At 43.7% G+C, this 24,167-nt stretch overlaps 1 protein-coding gene across 1 annotated transcript in view; it reads left to right on the forward strand.

Annotated features, from left to right (window-relative positions):
* The window catches only part of GPC3 (glypican 3), a 444,448-nt gene extending 420,609 nt beyond the window's left edge, over positions 1 to 23,839 (forward strand). The window contains exon 8 of the mRNA XM_060001704.1: positions 23,333 to 23,839. Within this exon, the coding sequence (XP_059857687.1) occupies positions 23,333 to 23,499 (167 nt within the window). The 3' untranslated portion in view covers positions 23,500 to 23,839. The remainder of the gene's footprint in view (positions 1 to 23,332) is intronic.
* The last annotated feature ends 328 nt before the right edge of the window (positions 23,840 to 24,167 follow it).

Genomic DNA, 24,167 nt, shown 5'->3' on the forward strand with positions numbered 1-24,167 from the left:
GCTGTGAGTCCAGGGGAGAGATCCAGGAGGATGTAATCTAAGCAGCAGCAGGAGCAAGCAATGGCACTGATAAGGGGACGAAGTCGCAAAATATTAAGAAAACAGTATTTTTGGGATGTGAGAATTAGTTAGACCTGGAGGATGAAAAAGGAGGAGGAATCTAGGGTGACTTGTGGGTTTCTGGGTTGGGCAACTGGTTGGCTAGTAGAGGCCTTTACTGAACAGGGTTGGGGGCAGGGCGGCAGGGGCCCACCGGAGGAAGAGCAGCTAAAGGAATCGAAATGCTGTGTTGTTTGTGGCTTGTTGAGTCTGAGTTGCCTGAGGGACATCCAGGTAGAAATGGCCAGGAGCAGTTAGATCTCCAGAGATGTCTGAGCAAGACATAGATTTGGGACTCCTTGGTGATAGGTAAAACCAGGGCCATGGATGAGAGCGTTCAAGACTTGTCAAGTGAGAAGAGTGGAGGGTCAAAGAAGAATGAGAGAACAGCCATCTTTAAGAAAAACAGCCCACACAGCAGCCTGAGAGCGATTAGAGGAGGGACCCGGGAGGAAGTAGTGTCAGAAAGTAAGGGGAACACCAAGTTTTAAGACAGAGAGTAGCCAACAGTATTGGATGCTGCAGAGAGCTTAAGATGAGAGGCTAAAAAGAAGCCATGGAGGGATTAACTGTAAACTGGCATGAGGGAGCTCACTGGGTAAAGCGCAATGGCTGATAAAAATGTTCTGAAGTTGAATTATGATGGTTGCACACCTCGCTAAATTTACTAAAATTCATTGAAGTGTACGCTTGAAATTTACTTGAAATGGGTGGTGTGGTATATACTCAGTAAAGTTGTTTAAAAAGTTGAAATGAGGACAAAAAAGAATCTATTGGAATTTAGTTTGCAGCAAGCTCTGATTCCAAGCAAAACTTTCCAGTCTAACCTCTTCTTCCTAATTGGTTGGGAAAAGCCCCATGAAATAAAGACAGGAAATGCGCATTACTGATGTCACATCCTGATCATTGCCCCACTCTCTTGCAATATCAAAGACTACTTTACGTGTTTGATTTGCTTTTCACCAAGCGATAAATATTACCACCCTATTCCCTGTCTTCCTTTGGATAATTGCAGTATACTTGCTGTGTTTATTACTTATTCTTATTTACGTATTTATTTATTTTTAGCATATATTTCCAGTTTAGGGTGCCAGGCTATAAGGCCCCAGTTCTGATCTGTTTTTGTTGTTCTTAATTGCATTTTAGTGTGTTTAAACGTGCCCTCTTTATTGGCCCTGCAAGGCCTTCACTCTGAAATCTCATTCATTTTCTGATACCTCTATTACGCTTATAGGCTGATGCCTCGTTCTCAGTCATTTCCCTTCTTAAATTGACTTGGCCAATGAGACGTATTTGTCTTAGTTAACAGGCACATTTGCCATATTCTGTAGACAGTTAAAAGCAATATGGAAAACTTCCACCCCTTCTTAGTTATAAGGAACTGGGACTGCCGTTGCCCCTATTTTTTTTTAAATAAATTTATTTATTTTTGGCTGTGTTGGGTCTTCGTTGCTGCACGCAGGCTTTCTCTAGTTGCAGCGAGTGGGGGCTACTCTTCGTTGCGGTGTACAGGCTTCTCATCGCGGTGGCTTCTCTTGTTGCAGGGCACGGGCTCTAGGTGCGTGGGCTTCAGTAGTTGTGGCGCGCAGGCTCAGTAGTTGTGGCACACGGGCTCTGTTGCTCCGAGGCATGTGGGATCTTCCCGGACCAGGGATCGAACCCATGACCCCTGCATTGGCAGGTGGATTCTTAACCACTGTACCACCTATTTATTTATTTATTTTTAATTGAAGTATAGTTGATTTACAATGCTGTGTTAGTTTCAGATATACAGCAAAGTGATTCAATTTTATACACACATACACAACACACACACATATACGTATATTCTTTTTCAGATTCTTTTCCATTATGGTTTATCACAGGATATTGAATATAGTTCCCTGTGCTATACAGTAGGTCCCTGTTGGTTATCTGTTTTATAGGTAGTAGTGTGTATATGTCAATCCCAAACTCCTAATTTATCCCTCCTCTCCCCTTCCCCCTTTGGTAACCATAAATTTGTTTTTTATGTCCGTGGTTGACCCTATTTAATTAAAGTGTTTATTTCTTGCCAATTGCATCTTCTTTTTATTTTGGCTCAATATCTTCCTGCTGCTTTTTATCCTCCTTTTTAGTGATCTGGCTGCCACTCTTTGTAGTAGAATTTTCCTTTTTCCGTTTTACATCTTTTTAGCTATAGGTTTGGGCCACTTGGCATCTTTTCACCTTTCCTGGTCTCGCTTTGGGCCTGCCTACTTTGTCCTTATACCACAGAGCTATTTGTATGAGGATCATCCAGCTTTTTATCCTCAGTTGCCTTCCCCTTGGGTCCTTCCAGCTTATGTCCTAATCATGTTTCCCAAATGAAATTTTTCCATCTGATGCCTCTTCTTTTCTTCCTCTGGATCATGAGTAATAGCATTATGTGGCTGCATTGAACAAGGTGTCTACCACCTGTGAATTACTGATAATTGTTTCCTATTGATAGGAAAACAATTACCATGGAAACAATTCCCGAGTTGGTTGCTCTGCCTTCTATATAGGCAGTATCCTCTTATGACCATCCCATACCATGTATGCACATTTCATATTGCCTGATAAATGGTCACATTATATCTGAGACGTAGCCCCTACCTTAGTAAGTGGGACAGATTTTGTGGTTCTTTCTCCCCACCCTAGGCAAGTCAGTAGTTGCTCCCTTAAAATTATGTCTCGGTCGATAACTCTTTGGCAAACTTAAAGCCCTCTTCTCTAAGCTAGCCATGGTCTCCAAAAGACCCTGATCCCTTTCTTTGAGAGAGAATCCAAAGCAGTCTCTTTAGATTCCTCTCCAGACAGTGTCTGTGTCAAAAGGAGGAATGCAAAGGTCACTTGAACCCTGTCCCTTTACCCTTCATTTCTGCCATGAGACCTCCACAGACCTGAATGAAATCCTGGAATCTCGGGGTTGGAAGGGTCATCAGAAGCTATTTACCTTCACCCCCTCATTCGAGGTTTGAATCCCTTCACCAGTATCTCTACCAAATGGCTGTCCAAACTCATGGACCACCTCCAGACAGATCTCACTGCCTAGGTGCAGCCTACGCAATTGTCAGATTGCACTAATTATTAGAAAGTTCTTTATTTGCTTTAAGCCCAAATCATTTTCCCCTTAAAAGAATGACAGAGCTGAGAAACAGCAGTACTAAAATGGCATGGCTATGGAGCAAGAAGAATCTGAGATGAGAAAGAGAGAAGGAAAATAACAAAGGGGCTCCAATAAAGATGTTTAAAAATAAAATAAAAATAACAAAGGGGGCATGTGCAGTGCAGGGGATCCGGCAGTGCCGGACGAGGAGGTCGGTGGAGCGAGGGGGGGGCAAATGAGGGAGTCTGAGCTGAGAAGCAGGAATGGCGCTGATGGGTAAACAGGAAGGCAATGGAAATGTTGATGGGAGATTAAGGAAGGAGATACTAGAACCTCTTCTAAAACAAATGGAACCCAGGTTAGAGGTTTAAATCAAAGTGCAGAGGAACAGAAAAGCATCTTTAACATTCAGAATGCATCAGAGGAGTCCAGCCTTGCCCTTTGCCTAAGGATATGGAAAAGATCACTGTGGAGACAGGAGAGAATGTTTAGTAGAACAACAACTAGAGAGAAGGGGATAATTGGACACAGGAAATGAGTTTAAAGAGCAATGGAAAGAGAAAAAGAAGTGAACAGAGAAATGGAAAAGGGGGGAAATAAAAACACAGAACTTTTAGGTTAAAGAACTGTATTTATTCCCATGAGAGCACGTAATTGTATTTTCCTGGCAGTCATCCCACAGACCTCTGCAAGGGGAAAGGGGCGCCGGCACGTGCGACTGAAAGCATTGAAGTCTTACTGCTTTGTACTTATTACAGCCAAGCAAGGGACTTCATTAGTGAAGCTATATTTTGATATTGCAGAGACAGGCACTGAAATGCCAATCACCAGCAGCCCCTACACGTGGGAATCGGTGGCAATGGAAAGGACAGGGTGTGGCCCAGGGGTACGTACATTGTGAGGCAAAGGCAAGCGTCAAAGATATGGGAACCCAATCGTGATGGTTCGAAGTGAGAAATAAATGGAACCTACTCACGAGAAATCCTGTTTCCTGCACAGCGTGGCACACAGAATGCTGGCATGTATCCCCTGCTTGCATAGTAAGGCATCGAGTTCCAGGCAGCAAAAGGGAGTAAGAAAATAACCTTGTAGGGGCTTCCCTGGTGGCACAGTGGTTAAGGATTCGCCTGCCAATGCAGGGGACACGGGTTCGAGTCCTGGTCCGGGAAGATCCCACATGCTGCGGACCAACTAAGCCCCTGTGCCACAATTACTGAGCCTGCGCTCTAGAGCCCGCGAGCCACAACTACTGAAGCCCGCGCACCTAGAGCCCATGCTCCGCAACAAGAGAAGCTACCGCAATGAGAAGCCCGCGCACCGCAACGAAGAGCAGCCCCCGCTCGCTGCAACTAGAGGAAGTCTGCGCGCAGCAACGAAGATCCAATGCAGCCAAAAATAAATAAGAAATAAATTTCTCAAAAGAAAATAACCTTGTAGATTCCACCCACACTGAGTGCAGTGAATTGATGCTGTGGGTAATGAGAACTGCCTGTTTTCAGAGAGCTTTGGCATGTAGAGGTCAGGGTTTGAGCCCTGCCGTTTGCTTCCTGTACCACCTCCACCATCGGCCCCGCCTGCATCTTGTCTTCATCGTAGCTCAGTGGGACTCCTTCCCCTAAGGAAATCATCAGCTGATGAAGATAGACTCCTTGGGAAGGGTATCTACGAAGGAGGTAGCCCTTCACCTTCATATTCTCTGTAGACTGGGGATATGTGTTCATTTGTGTGGCCATTGATTCATGCATTCGTTCATTCAGTTTTTCAGTGCCTGTGCTAGCCAGGTACTGCATGGGAGCTACAGAGAGGAGTAAGACTTGTTTCTTTCTTTGAAGGGGCTCCCAGTCTAGCTGAGTGACGAACTCTACTATGCTGCAGACTGAAATTAGCGCTATGATAGAAGTACAATCCAATTGATAATCACAGAGGGAAGTGATTCATCTGGGCTGGGGTAAGAAGGGAAGGAAGGCTTCCTGGAAGAAGTGTCATGTAAGTTGAAGCCTAAGAGAGAGAAAAAAAGAGAGATACCAATCCAGCCTGAGGGAACAGCATGAAGAAAGACATGGGAACCTCAAAGTACTTGTCATTTTCAGCAAATGATAAATGGGATGGTAAGACAACAGTATATGGTACTTGGAGAAATATGTGGGCAGTTGAAACTGGAAAGCAAGACAAGTTGAGATGGAGAAGCTTGTGAATGCCATGCTAAGGAATTAGGACTTGATCCCACATGCAGTAGGGAGCCATCAAGGATTTTGAGAAAGAGAGAAATTGAATTCAACATGGGATCGAGGAAGAGAGTACTATCTTATGCCTGCTGTCATGGAATAGAACATTCTTTCCTCCTGGACAGCAGTGGGCCATTGGAGAGGAATGGGTATCATATCTAGCTGGGGCATTGAGAACTGTGGCAGATGGGAAGTACGTGGGGAGAGAGAGGCTGAGGGAGAGAGGAGAAATGGTCACAGTCCAAAGACAGAGGGGGTGGTACCTGTGGGAATGTGAGAATGGCAGCTTACTGACAGTCCAGATCCAAAGATGGGAAGGAAGGAGGAGGGAGCCAGGGTGACAATGTGTTCTTCCAAGTAAATTGAGGGGAAAATAGCCTCAATTCCCCAAATCCCATTGATGATGAGGGAGGCATTTCACAACTGGAGAGGTTTTAGGGAACAGATTTAGATGGAACAACTTAGAGAGGCTTTTCATCTTTCATTTATGAGGACACCTGCCTGCTGTTGATTTCTGGCCTGTGATGTTCCCACACCCAGGCTGAGTGTTTTCAGGGACTTGTGCCATTTTGACCAATTGGCTGTCGTACTAGTAACTTCCCTTTGCTGTTGGACATCGCAAGCATTTTAGTTCTCAGGTACATTTTTTGTAAGATCCACCATGGCTGATTAAAAATGGAAGATGACCAGACTTTGGGTTTTCCCATTCAAGTATATCGAAAGCCCTGCCTAAAATACTGTCAAAGAGCTTTTCAGTAAGCATTTTGGAGCCTGGGCTCCAGGAGACTATAAGGCTACTCCCTCACTCTCCTGACCGCCCCCCGCCCCACAGCAATTTGATTTGGCTACAAAAAGTGACATTTTGTGTTCTCCTTCTGCATCCTCCAAGCCCAATGACTGCATACCTCTGTAGCTGCATCATGCTTGAAATGTACATTATAAACAGAGCTCTGTGAATCTAAACCATTAATTTTTTTAAAGTAATGAGGACAGAGTGTATTCACTGCTTCATTGATTTTTTTAAATGCATTTTCAGCTGAGCATCATTTGCATGACTCAGAAAAGCAAATGTAAGTTTCCTGAGGTTGTATATAGATTTCTCTTAAAATAGCCTCAGACTAAAACCCGTGACAGAAATTGCCTTCTCCTTTCATTCCCAATTGAGGAGCCATATTTGCAATTCTAAGGTAGTGCTTAAATATCCATTTTAATTCATTTGGACAACTTGACTTTCAAAGCACTGAAGGAGTACCATGTGGGGCTTGACGCTTGGGTATCGGGTACATTCACACACCCCTCTACAAAGTAAAATGCCAGAGGAGCAATGCACTCACACTCCCCTTAGGAACTAGGATGCACCCCAAATCTTTTGGTTTCTATGGTTTGTTTAATCATGGTAAAATATATATAACAAAACATTGGTCATTGTAACCATTATGGATACAGTTCACTGGCGTTAATCACACGATGTGTGCGCTGCCACTATTGCCAAAATTTGCCTAGGCTGCCTATTTATATTTTATGTAAATGGCATCATATGACATGTGGTATTTAGTGACTGGCTTCTTTCACTTAGCATCATGTTTTTGCAGTTCATATACCTTGTACATGTAGGAATGTACTTCATTCCTTTCTATGACTGAAAAAATCTCACTGTATGGATAGACCACATTTTGTTTATCCATTCGTCCATTGATGGACACTTGGGTTGCTTCCACCTTTTGGCTGCTGTGAATAATCTGCTATAAACATTGGCATACAGGTATCTGGTGTCTCATACAGGTTGTTAATGCATCAGAGATAACAATATAGCGTTTCCAAAGGCCGTCTCGAGTTGGAACTCTGGAGGCACCTTCTAGTGAACTTGGTTGTTCAGGTGTTGTGACACTGATAGCGCTGCCACAAAGCCTCAGCACAGTTAGGCTGGCAGTGCTTCACTGCCACTGTCACCCACTGTCAAACTTCTCCGAAGGCTAATCAGTATTCAGTGAATCCACGTCAGCTCCCACTCTCTTCTCAACTCAGTACTATCTGGTTTTTGACCTAAACACCCTACTGAAACTTCTCTCAAACATCTCCTGTAACCTTCTAGTTGACACTTTCAGTAGCTTCTTCTCAATCCTTACTTTCCTTGACCTCTCTATAACATTCCACCATGCTTCTCCTCCTCTCTTTAAAGTGTTCTCTTCCCTTGCCTTTTATCTATTTATTTGTTTATTTATTTTTGGCTGTGTTGGGCCTTCATTGCTGCACGCGGGCTTTCTCTAGTTGTGGCGAGCGGGGGCTGCTCTTTGTTGTGGTGCGCGGGCTTCTCATTGCGGTAGCTTCTCTTGTTGCCGAGCACGGGCTCTAGAGCACACGGGCTTCGGTAGTTGTGGCTCGTGGGCTCGGTAGTTGTGGCTCACGGGCTCTAGAGCGCAGGCTCAGTAGTTGTGGTGCACGGGCTTAGTCGCTCCGTGGCATGTGGGATCTTCCCGGAGCAGGGCTCAAACCCGTGTCCCCTGCATTGGCAGGCGGATCCTTAACCACTGCGCCACCAGGGAAGTCCTTCCCTTGCCTTCTTGAAGCCTGTTCTCTTCATCTTCTCCCCTGGGCCTGGCTGAACAGTGTCTCAGTCACCAGCTGCTTGTATTCCACTGACTCTCAAGCCCATGGGAATCAGGTAACCCCCCCACCCCGCTCCTGTGGGAAGGGAAGGCTTTGAGGAACTGTGATTCCTGTGGAGCTGTTAGGTAGCCTCAGGTGAGAAGGATCTGTAGCCATGAGGGTAATAGTCGTGACACTCCTGTGGAAGGTGATGATAATTCTAGGACTGGTGGCGGAAGGCCAGTACCACACCACCCACTCATACTGTCACACTTTCCAGGATGGAGCCGTTCTGTTTCTGGGAAGATGACCTGACTCATTATGTACCTAAACAAGCACAGTAGTGGCCCACATCATAAGATTCTACAGTAAAATGATCTGATTTCCAAAGGGATTACGTATTTTTTATTGTTCCTTTCTCAATGGCTGGACGCAATAGTGAAGCATAGTTAGTGGCTGCATCCCCTGGACACCATTTTGTATTAGACACTAAGCAGTCTGAGCCCCAGTTAAGGGCAATTGCCATGGCGTTCCCCTCTTGACAAGGAAGTTGTCATCGGAAAAGCTACCTTAAGTCACCAATCAGGACTATGTGAGTCAAAATGCCCAGCTTTGGTAGTGTACCAAGCCCAGGTGACTCAAGTGTCCCAACAGTGCTTATAAGACCTTTCCACCTAAGTACCCCATACAGGCAGTGAAGAGTGGGAATAAACACCTGTTCCTGAGGATCTGGGACATAACCTCAAGGTCCTAGTAAACAGGAAATATCTTATGAAGTCTTCAGTGAGTTTGCAAATAGCGCACTTTTGCTCCATCATACAGCCTTGCATGTTTCAGTATAAAATAGTGTGCTTTTGCCCTAAATCCCAGGGAAGAAGCATGCCATGGCTTCACGTACCCACAGCCCACTGCAGTGTAACCTGAAGGTACACCCACCCCAGACGGAGAAATAGAGCCTATAGGAAGAGAGGCCATGCCTATACTAGTGGCAAAATCAACTGTATTCTTTCAACATCCCAGCATTGTAACTGAGGGTATTTGCAGGCTGGAATTAGCTGTAAGAAATGAAGTGGGCATCTCATTGCACCAGCCCTTTTCCAGGAGAGGCGATTGGATTATTCCCAGAATTTACAGTCATTTAGCTGGCAGAATCGGCAGCTCACTTGTCAAGAAGGCATGTTGTGAAATGGGCCCTAAAAGGAGTCCCATTAGACCAATTAAAACCAGAGGCCTCAAGTGTGCCATTTCCCCCTCGTCTGATCTATGAAGAAGAAAATCTAGACTCCCGCAGACCTGAGGCTCATTAACAAAGTCACTTTCCTCTGCTTTCAAGTCCAAGTAGTCATTTCACACCTGAAAGTTCAGAAAGGTTGACAGGGCGGAGGCGGGGTGAGGGTGGGGGATTGATGTGGCAGGAAGGAAGGTTGTGTTGAGGGGAGGACAAGGGAACCGAGATCTATTGGGGATTCAGAAGCAAATGGTGGGGCCCAAAGGCTTCTGTGGGAAGGGGCAGCAGAGTGAGCAGTAGTGTAATGAACACGATTTCTAGTGCTTTCCCCAACTTCAGCCTCTGGGGTCTACCAAGCAATGTACTGAAGGTTTCGCATATTCGTGTCCTGCGGGCCAACTGTGCACAGCAAATACAAAACGCAGGGAGAGCGGTATTGCTCTGTTGCCATATTAGGGCCGGATTGAAGCCATCTGCTGGTGCAGGCTTGGCAAGCAGCAGCATTCGCTCCGCTGGTAGTGTGACGGCAGCTCTTCTTCCAGGCTGCCCCGTGGAGTTGGCCCGCTGGTGTGGGTAAGGCCCCTGTAGCAGCGCCTTGCCCTGCTTGATGCCCACGCCATCAGAGGGCAAGCATTAGAATCCTATTATACGCTCAAGACCCCGGTGGCTCTGTAAGGGCCCAAAGGCTCGTCTCACTGGCTGACAGATTTTCCCTGGCTGCCTGTGTAGCCCAGGCCCAGCAACTTCTCCCCCAAAGCTTGGTGTGTACTGCCTTTAGTAGACGTTATTATGCCAGGGTTTAAAGGAAACAAAAACAGTCCAGTGTGGATTTACTTATTGCCAGGGTCTCTTATCCACAATTAGACCAGCTTAAGAAGAAAGTGGATTCAGAATTTGGTCGGTGGTGATCAGCAGAAAGCCTCACATCATAAGGGAGGCAACTGACTGCCTCTCCCTGCTCATAGGTGCCCTGGTGGGGGCAGCCCCCTTGGCTGCTGTGGGTAGAAGAATGATCGCAGCCTGAGCTCCTCACTGGGCCCCAAGAGCCTTGGAATCAGAGAGGGACAGAACTACTGACGGAAGGAAATTTAGAGTTCATCTAGTCCAATACACCGATTTAGCAAAATGGGGGTGACTGAGGCCCAGAGGAGAGGGAAATGACTTGCCAAGGGTGAAACAGTAACTCAGTGACTGAGCCTGGCCTGGAACCCAGGGCTCCAGACCCCCAGGAGGTGCCCTCTTCCTTAGGAACTCTCCTAGGAGACTGAATAACTTAGTGGGGGGCGCTCCCCACTGGGTGCTTCTTCTGATGCAGAAAAACTTTTCCACACGAAGTGCAGACCTTAATGACTGGTGATCATTTAAAGGGATTATCTGTTCTGCAACACAAAGGACGTAAGAGCAAAATGAGAGTCAGGGCTGAGTGTATCATTAGTACAGATTGTTGGGTCTAACCCACTGGGTGTAGTTAAACTGATTACAAATAGAAACAGAGTTTTGGATTTAGCATGAAAATTTCCTTGCTGGCCCAAAAGGTTCTCACTGACGTTCAGCTGAAAGACAAAAGCCAATTTATGTGCGTTTTACAATATGTACCTAACCAAACAAAGATATAGTCTGGAAAATCACTGATAAACATAAAAATATGAGTGATTTAAGGGTATGGTTTGTGGTTATTCCCATAAGGCATCTGGTTCGTAGCAAAATGAGAAGGTTTTGGTTTGGTGTGGATTTAGCTTCTTCATAGGTTTTTAAATTTTCTTTTAATATTTGCTACTGGCTGATCCCCAGATACTGTTCCCACAGGCTTCTTGTTTTTCCCAAGACAACATGTCTGACAAGTCTCTCCCGCCCACTTAGGGCTGTCCTCCAAACTGTTAACAGTGATTTCTGAAAAACACAAAATAGATTATGTGGATTCCTTATTTAAAAACCTTGCAGTGGCTCCCTATTGCCCACAGGAGAAAGTCTTAGCATTCCTAATCCACCATGATTTGGCCCTTACTTACTTGTCCTTCCTGCCCTACCTTTTATCACCCACCAGGCAACACATACACACGCCACAACGATGTGAATTCTACATTCCTTCCCTCCGTCGAGGCTACTTGCTCCTACTGAGTATGCCCTATCGACATTCGCAGATATTAATGATTTTTCTCAAGCTGAACCCTCTGCCTGAAATGCATAACCATCCCATTCAGCCCTGCTATATAGTTCCACCCATCCTTCATGGTGCAGGTTATGGCCCAATTGTCCCAAGAAGCCTTCCCAGAACCTTCTTTTATCTGGAATTTTTCTCTTTCCCTCTGTCACCCTGGTGTTTCACTTGTGCCTTTATCCGAACCCTTTCTGCTTTCTGCCAACTGTCTCGTTGGTTTGTCTATTGGTCTATTTTCCTTACCAGACTGTGGGATTCTTGAAGGCAGACACTAAGTCTTTCTCCAAGCTTCTAGCTCAATGCTTGGGCCATAGTAGACTACTGTTACGTTTCTTGAATTAAATTGGATTATATTTCTCCCGTCCAGGAATGTCCATAGTTATCTTTAACCAAACCCCCAGTTCCTCTGTGTCCCATAGTGCTTCCTTGTCATGCTAAGAAGATGTCCCCTTCATCTCTAATCTCTGCGATGGTGGCCCAGGCCCAGAGTGTGTCTTTGCTGGAACTCCCATCAGTGTCAGCCACAGGAACCCAGCTATAGGGTTGGGTGATAAAGCTTTGCTGCTGCTGAGTGGGAAGCCTTGGGAAACCTGTAGCCACAGCGTAGGAAGCACTAGAAGGTATTCTTCTGAATATTCCTTGGGTCTTTTGGAGGTAGAAGACGTCGCCCAGCTTTGTGCCAGGGGTGCATGATGGCCTTAGCCATCATTGCTGATTGCTTCAGGTAAACAGAACTGCTATAATGCCCATTTGGGGTCCCCAAACCTAGAGCTCTTTGCAGTATTTCACAAAGCTTAATAAAGCTACTTAATCAAGTCTGTGATCAGTTCTATGTGGAAACATTGACTTCTCTCATGTTTGTTTTTTTTTACATCTTTATTGGAATGTAATTGCTTTACAATAGTGTGTTAGTTTCTGCTTTATAACACAGTGAATCAGTTATACATATACATATGTTCCCATCTCTCTTCCCTCTTGCGTCTCCCTCCCTCCCACCCTCCCTATCCCACCCCTCCAGGCGGTCACAAAGCACCGAGCTGATCTCCCTGTGCTATGCGGCTGCTTCCCACTAGCTGTCTACCTTACATTTGGTAGTATATATATGCCCATGACTCTCTCTCGCTTTGTCACAGCTTACCCTTCCCCCCTCCCCATATCCTCAAGTCCGTTCTCTAGTAGGTCTGTGTCTTTATTCCTGTCTTACCCCTAGGTTCTTCATGACACTTTTTTCCTTAAATTCCATATATATGTGTTAGCATACGGTATTTGTTTTTCTCATTCTGACTTACTTCACTCTGTATAACAGACTCTAGGTCTATCCACCTCATTACAAATAGCTCAATTTCGTTTCTTTTTATGGCTGAGTAATATTCCATTGTATATATGTGCCACATCTTCTTTATCCATTCATCCGATGACGGACAATTAGGTTGTTTCTATCTCTGGGCTATTGTAAATAGAGCTGCGATGAACATTTTGGTACATGACTCTTTTTGAATTATGGTTTTCTCAGGCAATATGCCCAGTAGTGGGATTGCTGGGTCATATGGTAGTTCTATTTGTAGTTTTTTAAGGAACCTCCATACTGTTCTCCATAGTGGCTGTACCAATTCACATTCCCACCAGCAGTGCAAGAGTGTTCCCTTTTCTCCACACCCTCTCCAGCATTTATTGTTTCTAGATTTTTTTGATGATGGCCATTCTGACTAGTGTGAGATGATATCTCATTGTAGTCTTGATTTGCATTTCTCTAATGATTAATGATGTTGAGCATTCTTTCATGTGTTTGTTGGCAGTCTGTGTATCTTCTTTGGAGAAATGTCTATTTAGGTCTTCTGCCCATTTTTGAATTGGGTTGTTTGTTTTTTTGTTATTGAGCTGCTTGTAAATTTTGGAGATTATTCCTTTGTCAGTTGCTTCATTTGCAAATATTTTCTCCCATTCTGAGGGTTGTCTTTTGGTCTTGTTTATGGTTTCCTTTGCAAAAGCTTTGAAGTTTCATTAGGTCCCATTTGTTAATTTTTGTTTTTATTTCCATTTCTCTAGGAGGTGGGTCAAAAAGGATCTTGCTGTGATTTCTGTCATAGAGTGTTCTGCCTATGTTTTCCTCAAAGAGTTTGATAGTTTCTGGCCTTACATGTAGGTCTTTAATCCATTTTAGGCTTATTTTTGTGTATGATGTTAGGGAGTGATCTAATCTCATACTTTTACATGTACCTGTCCAGTTTTCCCAGCACCACTTATTGAAGAGGCTGTCCTTTCTCCACTGTACATTCCTGCCTCCTTTATCAAAGACAAGGTGACCATATGTGCGTGGGTTTATCTCTGGGCTTTCTATCCCGTTCCATTGATCTATCTTTCTCTTTTTGTGCCAGTACCATACTGCCTTGATTACTGTAGCTTTGTAGTATAGTCTGAAGTCAGGGAGCCTGATTCCTCCAGCTCCATTTTTCGTTCTCAAGATTGCTTTGGCTATTCGGGGTATTTTGAGTTTCCATACAAATTGTGAAATTTTTTGTTCTACTTCTGTGAAAAATGCCAGTGGTACTTTGATAGGGATTGCATTGAATCTGTAGATTGCTTTGGGTAGTAGAGTCATTTTCACAATGTTGATTCTTCCAATCCAAGAACATGGTATATCTCTCCATCTCTTTGTATCATCTTTAATTTCTTTCATCAGTGTCTTATAATTTTCTGCATACAGGTCTTTTGTCTCCTTGGGGAGGTTTATTCCTAGATACTTTTTTTGTTGCAATGGTAAATGGGAGTGTTTTCTGGATTTTACTTTCAGATTTTTCATCATTAGTGTATAGGAATGCCAGAGATTTCTGTGCATTAATTTTGTATCCTGCTACTTTACCAAATTCATTGATTAGCTCTAGTAGTTCTCTGGTAGCATCTTTAGGATTCTCTATGTAGAGTATCATGTCATCTGCAAACAGTGACAGCTTTACTTCTTCTTTTCCAATTTGGATTCCTTTTATTTCCTATTCTTCTCACATGGCTGTGGCTAAAACATCCAAAACTATGTTGAATAACAGTGGTGAGAGTGGGCAACTTGTCTTGTTCCTGATCTTAGTGGAAATGCTTTCAGGTTTTCACCACTGAGGACGATGTTGGCTGGGGTTTGTCATATATGGCCTTTATTATGTTGAGGAAAGTTCCTTCTATGCCTACTTTCTGCAGGGTTTTTATCATAAATGGGTGTTGAATTTTGTCAAAAGCTTTCTCCGCATCTATTGAGATGATCATATGGTTTTTCTCCTTCAGTTTGTTAATGTGGTTTATCACATTGATTGATTTGCGTATATTGAAGAATCTTTCCTTCCTGGAATAAACCCCACTTGATCATGGGGTATGATCCTTTAAATGTGCTGTTGGATTTTGTTTGCTAGTATTTTATTGAGGATTTTTGCATCTATGTTCATCAGCGATATTGGCCTGTGGTTTTCTTTCTTTATGACATCCTTGTCTGGTTTTGGTATCAAGGTGATGGTGGCCTCGTGGAATGAGTTTGGGGGTGTTCCTCCCTCTGCTATATTGTGGAAGAGTTTGAGAAGGATAGGTGCTAGCTCTTTTCTAAGTGTTTGATAGAATTTGCCTGTGAAGCCATCTGGTCCTGTGCTTTTGTTTGTTGGAAGATTTTTAATCACAGTTTCAATTTCAGTGCTTGTGATTGGTCTGTTCATATTTTCTATTTCTTCCTGATTCAGTCTTGGCAGGTTGTGCATTTCTAAGAATTTGTCCATTTCTTCCAGGTTGTCCATTTTGTTGGCATAGAGTTGCTTGTAGTAATCTCTCATGATCTTTTGTACTTCTATAGTGTCAGTTGTTACTTCTCCTTTTTCATTTCTAATTCTATTGATTTGAGTCTTCTCCCTTTTTTCTTGATGAGTCTGGCTAATGGTTTATGTATTTTGTTTAACTTCTCAAAGAAACAGCTTTTAGTTTTATTGATCTTTGCTATCATTTCCTTCATTTCTTTTCCATTTATTTCTGATCTGATTTTTATGATTTCTTTGCTTCTGCTAACTTTTGGGTTTTCTTGTTCTTCTTTCTCTAATTGCTTTAGGTGCAAGGTTAGGTTGTTTATTCAAAATGTTTCCTGTTTCTTAACGTGGGCTTGTATTGCTATAAACTTCCCTCTTAGAACTGCTTTTGCTGCATCCCATAGGTTTTGGGTCGTCATGTCTCCACTGTCATTTGTTTCTAGGTATTTTTTATTTCCTCTTTGATTTCTTCAGTGATCACTTCGTTATTAAGTTGTGTATTGTTTAGCCTCCATTTGTTTGTATTTTTTTACAGATCTTTTCCTGTAATTGATATCTAGTCTCATAGCTTTGTGGTCAGAAAAGATACTGTATACAATTTCAATTTTCATAAATTTACCAAGGCTTGATTTGTGACCCAAGATATGATCTATCCTGGAGAATGTTCCATGAGCACTTGAGAAGAATGTGTATTCTGTTGTTTTTGGATGGAATGTCCTATAAATATCAATTAAGTCCATCTTGTTTAGTGTATCATTTAAAGCTTGTGTTTCCTTATTTATTTTCATTTTGGGTGATCTGTTCATTGGTGAGAGTGAGTTGTTAAAGTCCCCTACACTGAATGTGTTACTGGCAATTTCCCCTTTTATGGCTGTTAGTATTTGCCTTATGTATTGAGGTGCTCCTATGTTGGCTGCATAAATATTTATAATTGTTATATCTTCTTTTTGGATTGATCCCTTGATCATTATGTAGTGTCCTTCTTTGTCTCTTCTAATAGTCTTTATTTTAAAGTCTATTTTGTCTGATATGAGAGTTGCTACTCCAGCTTTCTTTTGGTTTCCATTTGCATGGAGTATCTTTTTCCATCCCCTTACTTTCAGTCTGTATGTGTCTCTAGGTCTGAAGTGGGTCTCTTGTCGACAGCATATATATGGGTCTTGTTTCTGTATCCACTCAGCCAATCTGTGTCTGTTGGTGGGAGCATTTAGTGCATTTACATTTAAAGTAATTATCGATATGTATGTTCCTATTCCCATTTTCTAAATTGTTTTGGGTTCGTTATTGTAGGTCTTTTCCTTCTATTGTGTTTCTTGCCTAGAGAAGTTCCTTTAGCATTTGTTGTAAAGCTGGTTTGGTGCTGCTGAACTCTCTCAGCTTTTGCTTGTCTGTAAAGGATTTAATTTCTCCATCAAATCTGAATGAGATCCTTGCTGGGTAGAGTAATCTTGGTTGGACGTTTTTCTCCTTCATCACTTTAAATATGTCCTGCCAGTCCCTTCTGACTTGCAGAGTTTCTGCTGAAAGATCAGCTGTTAACCTTATGGGGATTCCCTTGTGTGTTATTTGCTGTTTTTCCCTTGCTGCTTTTAATATGTTTTCTTTGTATTTAATTTTTGACAGTTTGATTAATATGTATCTTGGTGTATTTCTCCTTGGATTTATCCTGTATGGGACTCTCTGTGCTTCCTGGACTTGATTAACTATTTCCTTTCCCATATTAGGGAAGTTTTCGACTATAATCTCTTCCAATATTTTCTCAGTCCTTCTTTTTCTCTTCTTCTTCTGGGACCCCTATAATTCGAATGTTGGTGTGTTCAATGTTGTCCCAGAGGTCTCTGAGACTGTCCTGAAGTCTCTTCATTCTTTTTTCTTTATTCTGTTCTGCAGTAGTTATTTCCAGTATTTTATCTTCCAGGTCACTTAATCCGTCCTTCTGCCTCAGTTATTCGGCTATTGTTTCCTTGTAGAGAATTTTTAATTTCAGTTACTGTTTTGTTCATCATTGTTTGCTGTTTAGTTCCTCTGGGTCCTTGTTCAACATTTCTTGTATTTTCTCCATTCTATTTCCAAGATTTTTGATCATCTTTACTATCATTACTGTGAATTCTTTTTCAGGTAGACTGCCTATTTCTTCTTCATTGGTTAGGTCTGGTGGTTTTTTCCCTTGCTCCTTCATCTGCTGTGTGTTTTTCTGTCTTCTCATTTTGCTGATCTTACTGTGTTTGGGGTCTCCTTTTTGCAGGCTGCAGGTTCATAGTTCCCGTTGTTTTTGGTGTCTGCCCCCAGTGGCTAAGGTTGGTTCAGTGGGTCGTGTAGGCTTCCTGGTGGAGGGGACTGGCGCCTGTTTTCTGGTGGATGAGGCTGGATCTTGTCTTTCTTGTGGGCAGGACCGCATCCGGCAGTGTGTTTCTGGGTGTCTCTGACCTTAATATGATTTCAGGATGCCTCTCTGTTAATGGGTGGGGTTGTGTTCCTGTCTTGCTAGTTGTTTGGCATGGGGTGTCTAGCACTGGAGCGTGTTGGTTATTGAGTGGATCTGGGTATTAGCCTTGAGACGGAGATACCTGGGAGAGCTCTCGCCATTGGGTGCTAGTGTTGAGATGGAGATCTCTGGGAGATTTTCGCTGTTTGATGTTATGTGGAGCTGGGAGGTCTCTGGTGGACCAGTGTCCTGAAGTTGGCTCTCCCACCTCAGAGGCACAGCACTGACGCCTGGCTGCAGCACCAAGTGTCTTTCATCCACAGGGCTCAGAATAAAAGGGAGAAAAAGTAGAAAGAAAGAATTAGTAGAAGAAGAAGAAGAAGAAAGGAAGGAAGAAAAGAAGGAAAGAAAGGAGGGAGGGAGGGACGGTGGGAGGAAGGAAAGAAGGAAAAGAGAAAGAGAGAAAATAAAGTAAAATAAAGAATAATTATTAAGAAAAAAGAAAAAAAATTAAAAATAATAAAACGGACAGACAGAACCCTAGGACAAATGGTGGAAGCAAAGCTATACAGACAAAATCTCACACAGAAGCATACACATACACACTCACAAAATGAGGAAAAGGGGAAAAATAATAAATCTTGCTCTCAAAGTCCACCTCCTCAATTTAGGATGATTCGTTGTCTATTCATGTATTCCACAGATGCAGGTACATCAAGTTGATTGTGGAGCTTTAATCCGCTGCTCCTGAGGCTGCTGGGAGAGATTTCCCTTTGTCTTCTTTGTTCTCACAGCTCCCAGGGGCTCAGCTTTGGATTTGGCCCCGCCTCTGCCTGTAGGTCGCAGGAGGGCCTCTGTTCTTCGCTCAGACAGGATGGGGTTAAAGGAGCCACTGATTCGGGGGCTCTGGCTCACTCAGGCTGGGGGGAGGGAGGGGTACAGAGTGCGGGGCAAGCCTGCAGCGGCAGAGGCCAGCGTGACGTTGCACCAGCCTGAGGCGCGCCGTGCGTTCTCCCGGGGAAGTTGTCCCTGGATCCCGGGACCCTGGCAGTGGCGGGCTGCAGTGTTCCGGAAGGGGGGTGTGGATAGTGACCTGTGCTCGCACACAGGCTTCTTGGTGGCGGCAGCAGCAGCCTTAGCGTCTCCGGCCCGTCTCTGGGGTCCACGCTTTTAGCCGCGGCTCGCGCCCGTTTCTGGAGCTCCTTTAAGCAGCGCTCTTAATCCCCTCTCCTCGCGCACCAGGAAACAAAGAGGGAAGAAAAAGTCTATTGCGTCTTCGGCAGCTCCAGACCTTTTCCTCTCATATTTTTTTTGATGTACAGTTGATTTATACTGTTGTTAGTTTCTGCTGTACAGCAAAGTGATTCAGTTATACACACATATACATTTTTAAATATTCTTTTCCATTATGGCATATCACAGCATACTGGATATAGTGCCCTGTGCTATACAGTAGACCTTATTGTTTATCCATTCTGTATATAAATAGTTTGCATCTGCTAACCCCAAACTCCCAATCCATCCCTCCCCTCATCCCCCTCGTCCTTGGCAACCACAAGTCTGTTCTCTGTCTGCAAGTCTGTCTGTTTTGTAGATAGGTTCATTTGTGTCATATTTTAGATTCCACACATATAAGTGATATCATTGGTATTTGTATTTCTCTGACTTATTTAGTATGATAATCTCTAGGTCCATCGATGTTGCTACAAACGGCATTACTTCATTTCTTTTAATTAAAAAAAAAAATTTCGGGGCTTCCCTGGTGGCGCAGTGGTTGAGTCCGCCTGCCGATGCAGGGGACACGGGTTCGTGCCGCAGTCCTGGAAGATCCCACATGCCGCAGGGCAGCTGGGCCCGTGAGCCATGGCCACTGAGCCTGTGTGTCCGGAGCCTGTGCTCCGCAATGGGAGAGGCCACAACAGTGACAGGCCCACGTACCGCAAAAAAAAAAAAAAAAAAAAAAATTTCTTGGAGTACAGTTGATTTACAATGTTGTGTTAGTTTCTGCTGTACACCAGAGGGAATCTGTTATACATATATATACTCTTTTAGATTCTTTTCCCATATAGGCCATTACAGAGTACTGAGTAGAGGTTCCTATGCTATACAGCAGGTCCCTATTAGTTATCTATTTTATATATAGTAGTGTGTATATGTCAGTCCCAATCTCCCAAGTTATCCCTCCCCCCTCTTACCCCCTGGTAACTATAAGTTTATTTTCTACATCTGTAACTCTATTTCTGTTTTGCAGGTAAGTTCATTTGTACCCTATTTTTTAACATTCCACATATAAGCGATATCATACGATATTTGTCTTTCTCTGACTTAGTATGACAATCTGTAGGTCCATCCATGTTGCTGCAAATGGCATTATTTCATTCTTATTTATGGCTGAGTAATATTCGACTGTATATATGTACCACATCTTCTTTATCCATTCATCTGATGATGGACACTTAGGTTGTTTCCATCTCTGGGCTATTGTAAATAGAGCTGCAATGAACATTTCGGTACATGACTCTTTTTGAATTATGGTTTTCGCAGGGTATATGCCCAGTAGTGGGATGGCTGGGTCATATGGTAGTTCTATTTGTAGTTTTTTAAGGAACCTCCATCCTGTTCTCCATAGTGGCTGTACCAGTTTACATTCCCACCAGCAGTGCAAGAGGGTTCCCTTTTCTCCACACCCTCTCCAGCATTTATTGTTTCTAGATTTTTTTGATGATGGCCATTTTTCCCGGTGTGAGGTGATACCTCATTGTAGTTTTGATTTGCATTTTTCTAATAATTAGTGATGTTGAGCATCTTTTCATGGGCTTTTTAACCATCTATGTCTTCTTTGGAGAAATGTCCATTTAGATCTTCCACCTATTTTTCGATTGGGTTGTTTGTTTTTTTGTTGTTGAGTTGTATGAGCTGTTTGGATATCTGGGAAATTAAGCCCTGTCCATCACATCATTTGCAAATATTTTCTCCCAGTCTGTAGGTTGTCTTTTTGTTTTATTTCACGTGTTCTTTAGTTAGTTAGTTATCTTTGGCAGGATATTTTCCTCAATTTCTTTTTCAAGAAGGAACCCATTACTATTTACTGACTGCAGTATACTTGGTATATGTACAAAATTTTTCAATTTGTTTATGATATAGGTCCATATGAGGTTCAGAGTCAGGCCTGCATTCAAAGAACACCTGTGCCACTTACCAGCTGTGTAAATACAGGCAAAAGAAGTAACCAGAGCTTGAGCTTCCTCATCAGTAAAATGGGAATTATAATACCTACTTCACAACATTACTGAGAAGGTTCGATTACATGAGATCATGTATATAAAGGGCTTAGCACAGTGCCTGGCACACAGTGAGGACTCAATAATTGGTAGTCATTTTTATAATTTCAAAACATAGGTTCCAAGAGATAGATAGACATAAAAGAGGTATTTGGTGGCAATAAGATGAGAAACTACTGGATCTAACATAACTGCTGGGTTTTCCACAACTGCTAGAGCAGACAAAACTGTGTAGTGTTCATGGATTATTTGAAGAGCAAGGTAAATAGTGGAGGCGCTGAGTGGTCACATTAGTAGATGTTGCTTGCTTAATCCTGATGTTAGGCAAGGGGGATATCTGGAAAATGAATCTGAAGGCGCTGCTGAAAGTGCTCTCATTCAGGTCAGCCCGAAAAATCCTCCTCTTCATTTAAGTTGAGAAGTTGCCATGAGACTCAAGGCTGGGCTTTCAACAGATCCAGCCGTATGTGTTCTCGACTTTGGTGAAATCTGATCGGGATCTAAGCCTGCACTATCCTTGCCGACTGACAGCTGACCTCGGCCTGCTCTGTGCGCGCTGCACCGTACCTTTCAGAGAAAGAGGTCTGATTTCCAAGTAGCCCATTGCTCTTTTTCTCTGATTTTCTTTGTATCTGTTTATTCTGGGGGGAGAGGGAATGGATATTAGTCTACTGGTTCACCTTTCCCTCAGTAAGAGGGTTCCCTGGAAATTTTGATTTGCACTATTATCATCAGCACTCAAGAAGAAACACATTCTCAGCTTCAGAAGAGCAACATGTGGTCAGATTCATAGATATTAAAAGTTAGGACATCATTTCCTTGTACAGCAATGAAAAATAAGTATAGTTAGTAACAAAATAGAAAAATTACTTGTATCAAATGTGATAAGCAAAGGACTCAGTAAAATATATATTCAGATTAATAGGGAAAATATCAATACGCATTAGGTAAGAAGGCAAAGGATATGAATTGAGAACTAAAACACAGCAAAAGTTCATCTATACTAGTAATCAAATACACTGAAAGAAACTTTGAGATATCATCTTATACAGACTACAGTATCTTTTATTGGTTCCCTCATCATTGCTGGTGGCATTATAAACTGCACTAGCCCTTTGGAAAGTAGCGTTGTGGGCTGTAATCAGATCCTCTGGCTTTGATCACCTTGACCTTGCTGCCTGCTCTAAGGAATGCCAGCCTCACAGCAGCCGTGGTCCTGGGCCCTGCTCTGCACACATCCTGGACCAGCTGAGTCCTTACACTTTCTTCCTGTGACTTACTGCGTGTTTCATCCCCTGTAAGAGGAGCTCTTCCTTCCTCTTCCTTCCTTCCTTCTGCAGAATCCGCTTCCTCTGTGCCTGTTGCTATGCATCTCCATGTCCCCAGGGGATCTTTCTGGCTCCATTGGCCACAGGACAGTTGGTTGCTGAGGTCACTCACATCACATCACCTTCACAAGCTACTGAAATAGAAACAAACAAAAGCCAAGGGAGTAGATTTGAACTCTAAATCTGGAAAAGCAAATCTAAGAGAAACTGAGCCCTGGGCTAGGACCAGCTGTCTTTAATTTCCTGACAAACCACTATCTACTTAGATTTACCCTCTGGGAGATTTCCGCGTTAGGCCAACCCCAACACCCCAATTTCTTTTCAGAATCATGAGCATATCTCATAAACGGTAGGCAGTCGAAGAAAGAGGACCCTTACCCATTAGCCTTTCCTTAGTCTATGCATATATAATGCATAATTCTATGCATTATATTGGGCTGGCCATAAAGTTCGGGTCTTTCCGCTTACAGAAAAACCCAAACGAACTTTTTGGCCAACCCAATATCCTGTGTGGGTGTGGGTATGTGTGTAAGGGTGGGCGGTGAAAAGACCGTATAGATAAAAGAAGTATTTCTGAGAAAAATAAAACAACTTCCAATGGCAAACTACCCTATCATCAACGCTAAGGCAAGGCCTCCCAGGGGAAAATCTGAACGGGGTGCAGGGCCCAGGAAAGGTACCCTGGGACGCTACCACATCCCCTCTCCCACCAACACACATACACACAAGGACACGCATGTAGTCACCCACATGGCACCTTACGTTTGGATACCTGTGAGATCTGGTGAAAGTGACCTTCAAGCATGGCCTTGCCAGGTGGGAGATGGGAAAGGGCCAGTGTGCACTCTGGGCTGTGGGTGGAGCCAAAGGTGGGAGGGGAGAAGCCAGCTCTCTCCCTGTTGGTGGGATCTCTGGCAGGAGCACCACTAGCCATCTTCCTCGAGCGGGCCCCGCCCACAACACCCCTGTCTTCTTCCCATCTCCTGGCGGCCTTACCTTCAACGAAAGGAAGAAATCAAAGCTGGGGCATCCCAGCAGCGCAGACAAGCGCTTGGGCCGTGAAGAGTGCAAACCTGAGGCTGTTGGTAAGCCTGTATTGAAATTCTTCCCTTTCTTTCGGCAGAACTGGCTTATGATCTGGACGTGGACGATGCTCCTGGAAGCAAGCAACATGTGAATCAGGACAATGAGATAGTTGCCTCTCACAACCTCGGGAACGGCCCTTCCCCCATGAAGATTCTCACCAGCTTGGCAATCTCCGTGGTGTGCTCTTTCCTCCTGGTGCACTGACTGCCAAGGTCACCGCACACGTGCTGCCCTTCAGCACCCTGTGGTCTCCCTCTATAAAGGGAACCACCTTTTTCTTTTTTTCTATTTTTTTATCTTATATACCTCCTCCAGCCATTAAGTAGAAGACTAACCATGAGTTACGTTTTCGAAAATCAAATGGTATCTTTATGAGGACGGTAAATTTTAGTGGTAGTATAGATTGTCCTTTTGCAATGAAAAAAAAAATCAGATTGTGCCAAATTATTTTCCTATGTTTGGCTGCTAGAACATGGTTACCATGTCTTTCTCTCTGTCTTTCCCTTTGCATGGATTTCTTTGGAAAAAAAATAAATGCTCAAATAAAAATGTGTTGGGTCTTTTTTTTTTTTTTTTTTGGCGGTACACGGGCCTCTCACTGTTGTGGCCTCTCCTGCTGCGGAGCACAGGCTCCTGACACGCAGGCTCAGCGGCCATGGCTCACGGGCCCAGCCGCTCCGCGGCATGTGGGATCTTCCCGGACCGGGGCACGAACCCGTGTCCCCTGCATCGGCAGGCAGACTCTCAACCCCTGCGCCACCAGGGAAGCCCAGCATTGGGTCTTTTTTTGTCAGCCCACGTACGTGGTGACCATGCAATGCTTTCCCCCTCCTCACCTAGCTTTCTACTCAGTATAAGAAAATCCCCCTCCC

This window comes from Delphinus delphis, chromosome X, assembly GCF_949987515.2.
Source record: "Delphinus delphis chromosome X, mDelDel1.2, whole genome shotgun sequence".
NCBI lineage: Eukaryota > Metazoa > Chordata > Mammalia > Artiodactyla > Delphinidae > Delphinus > Delphinus delphis.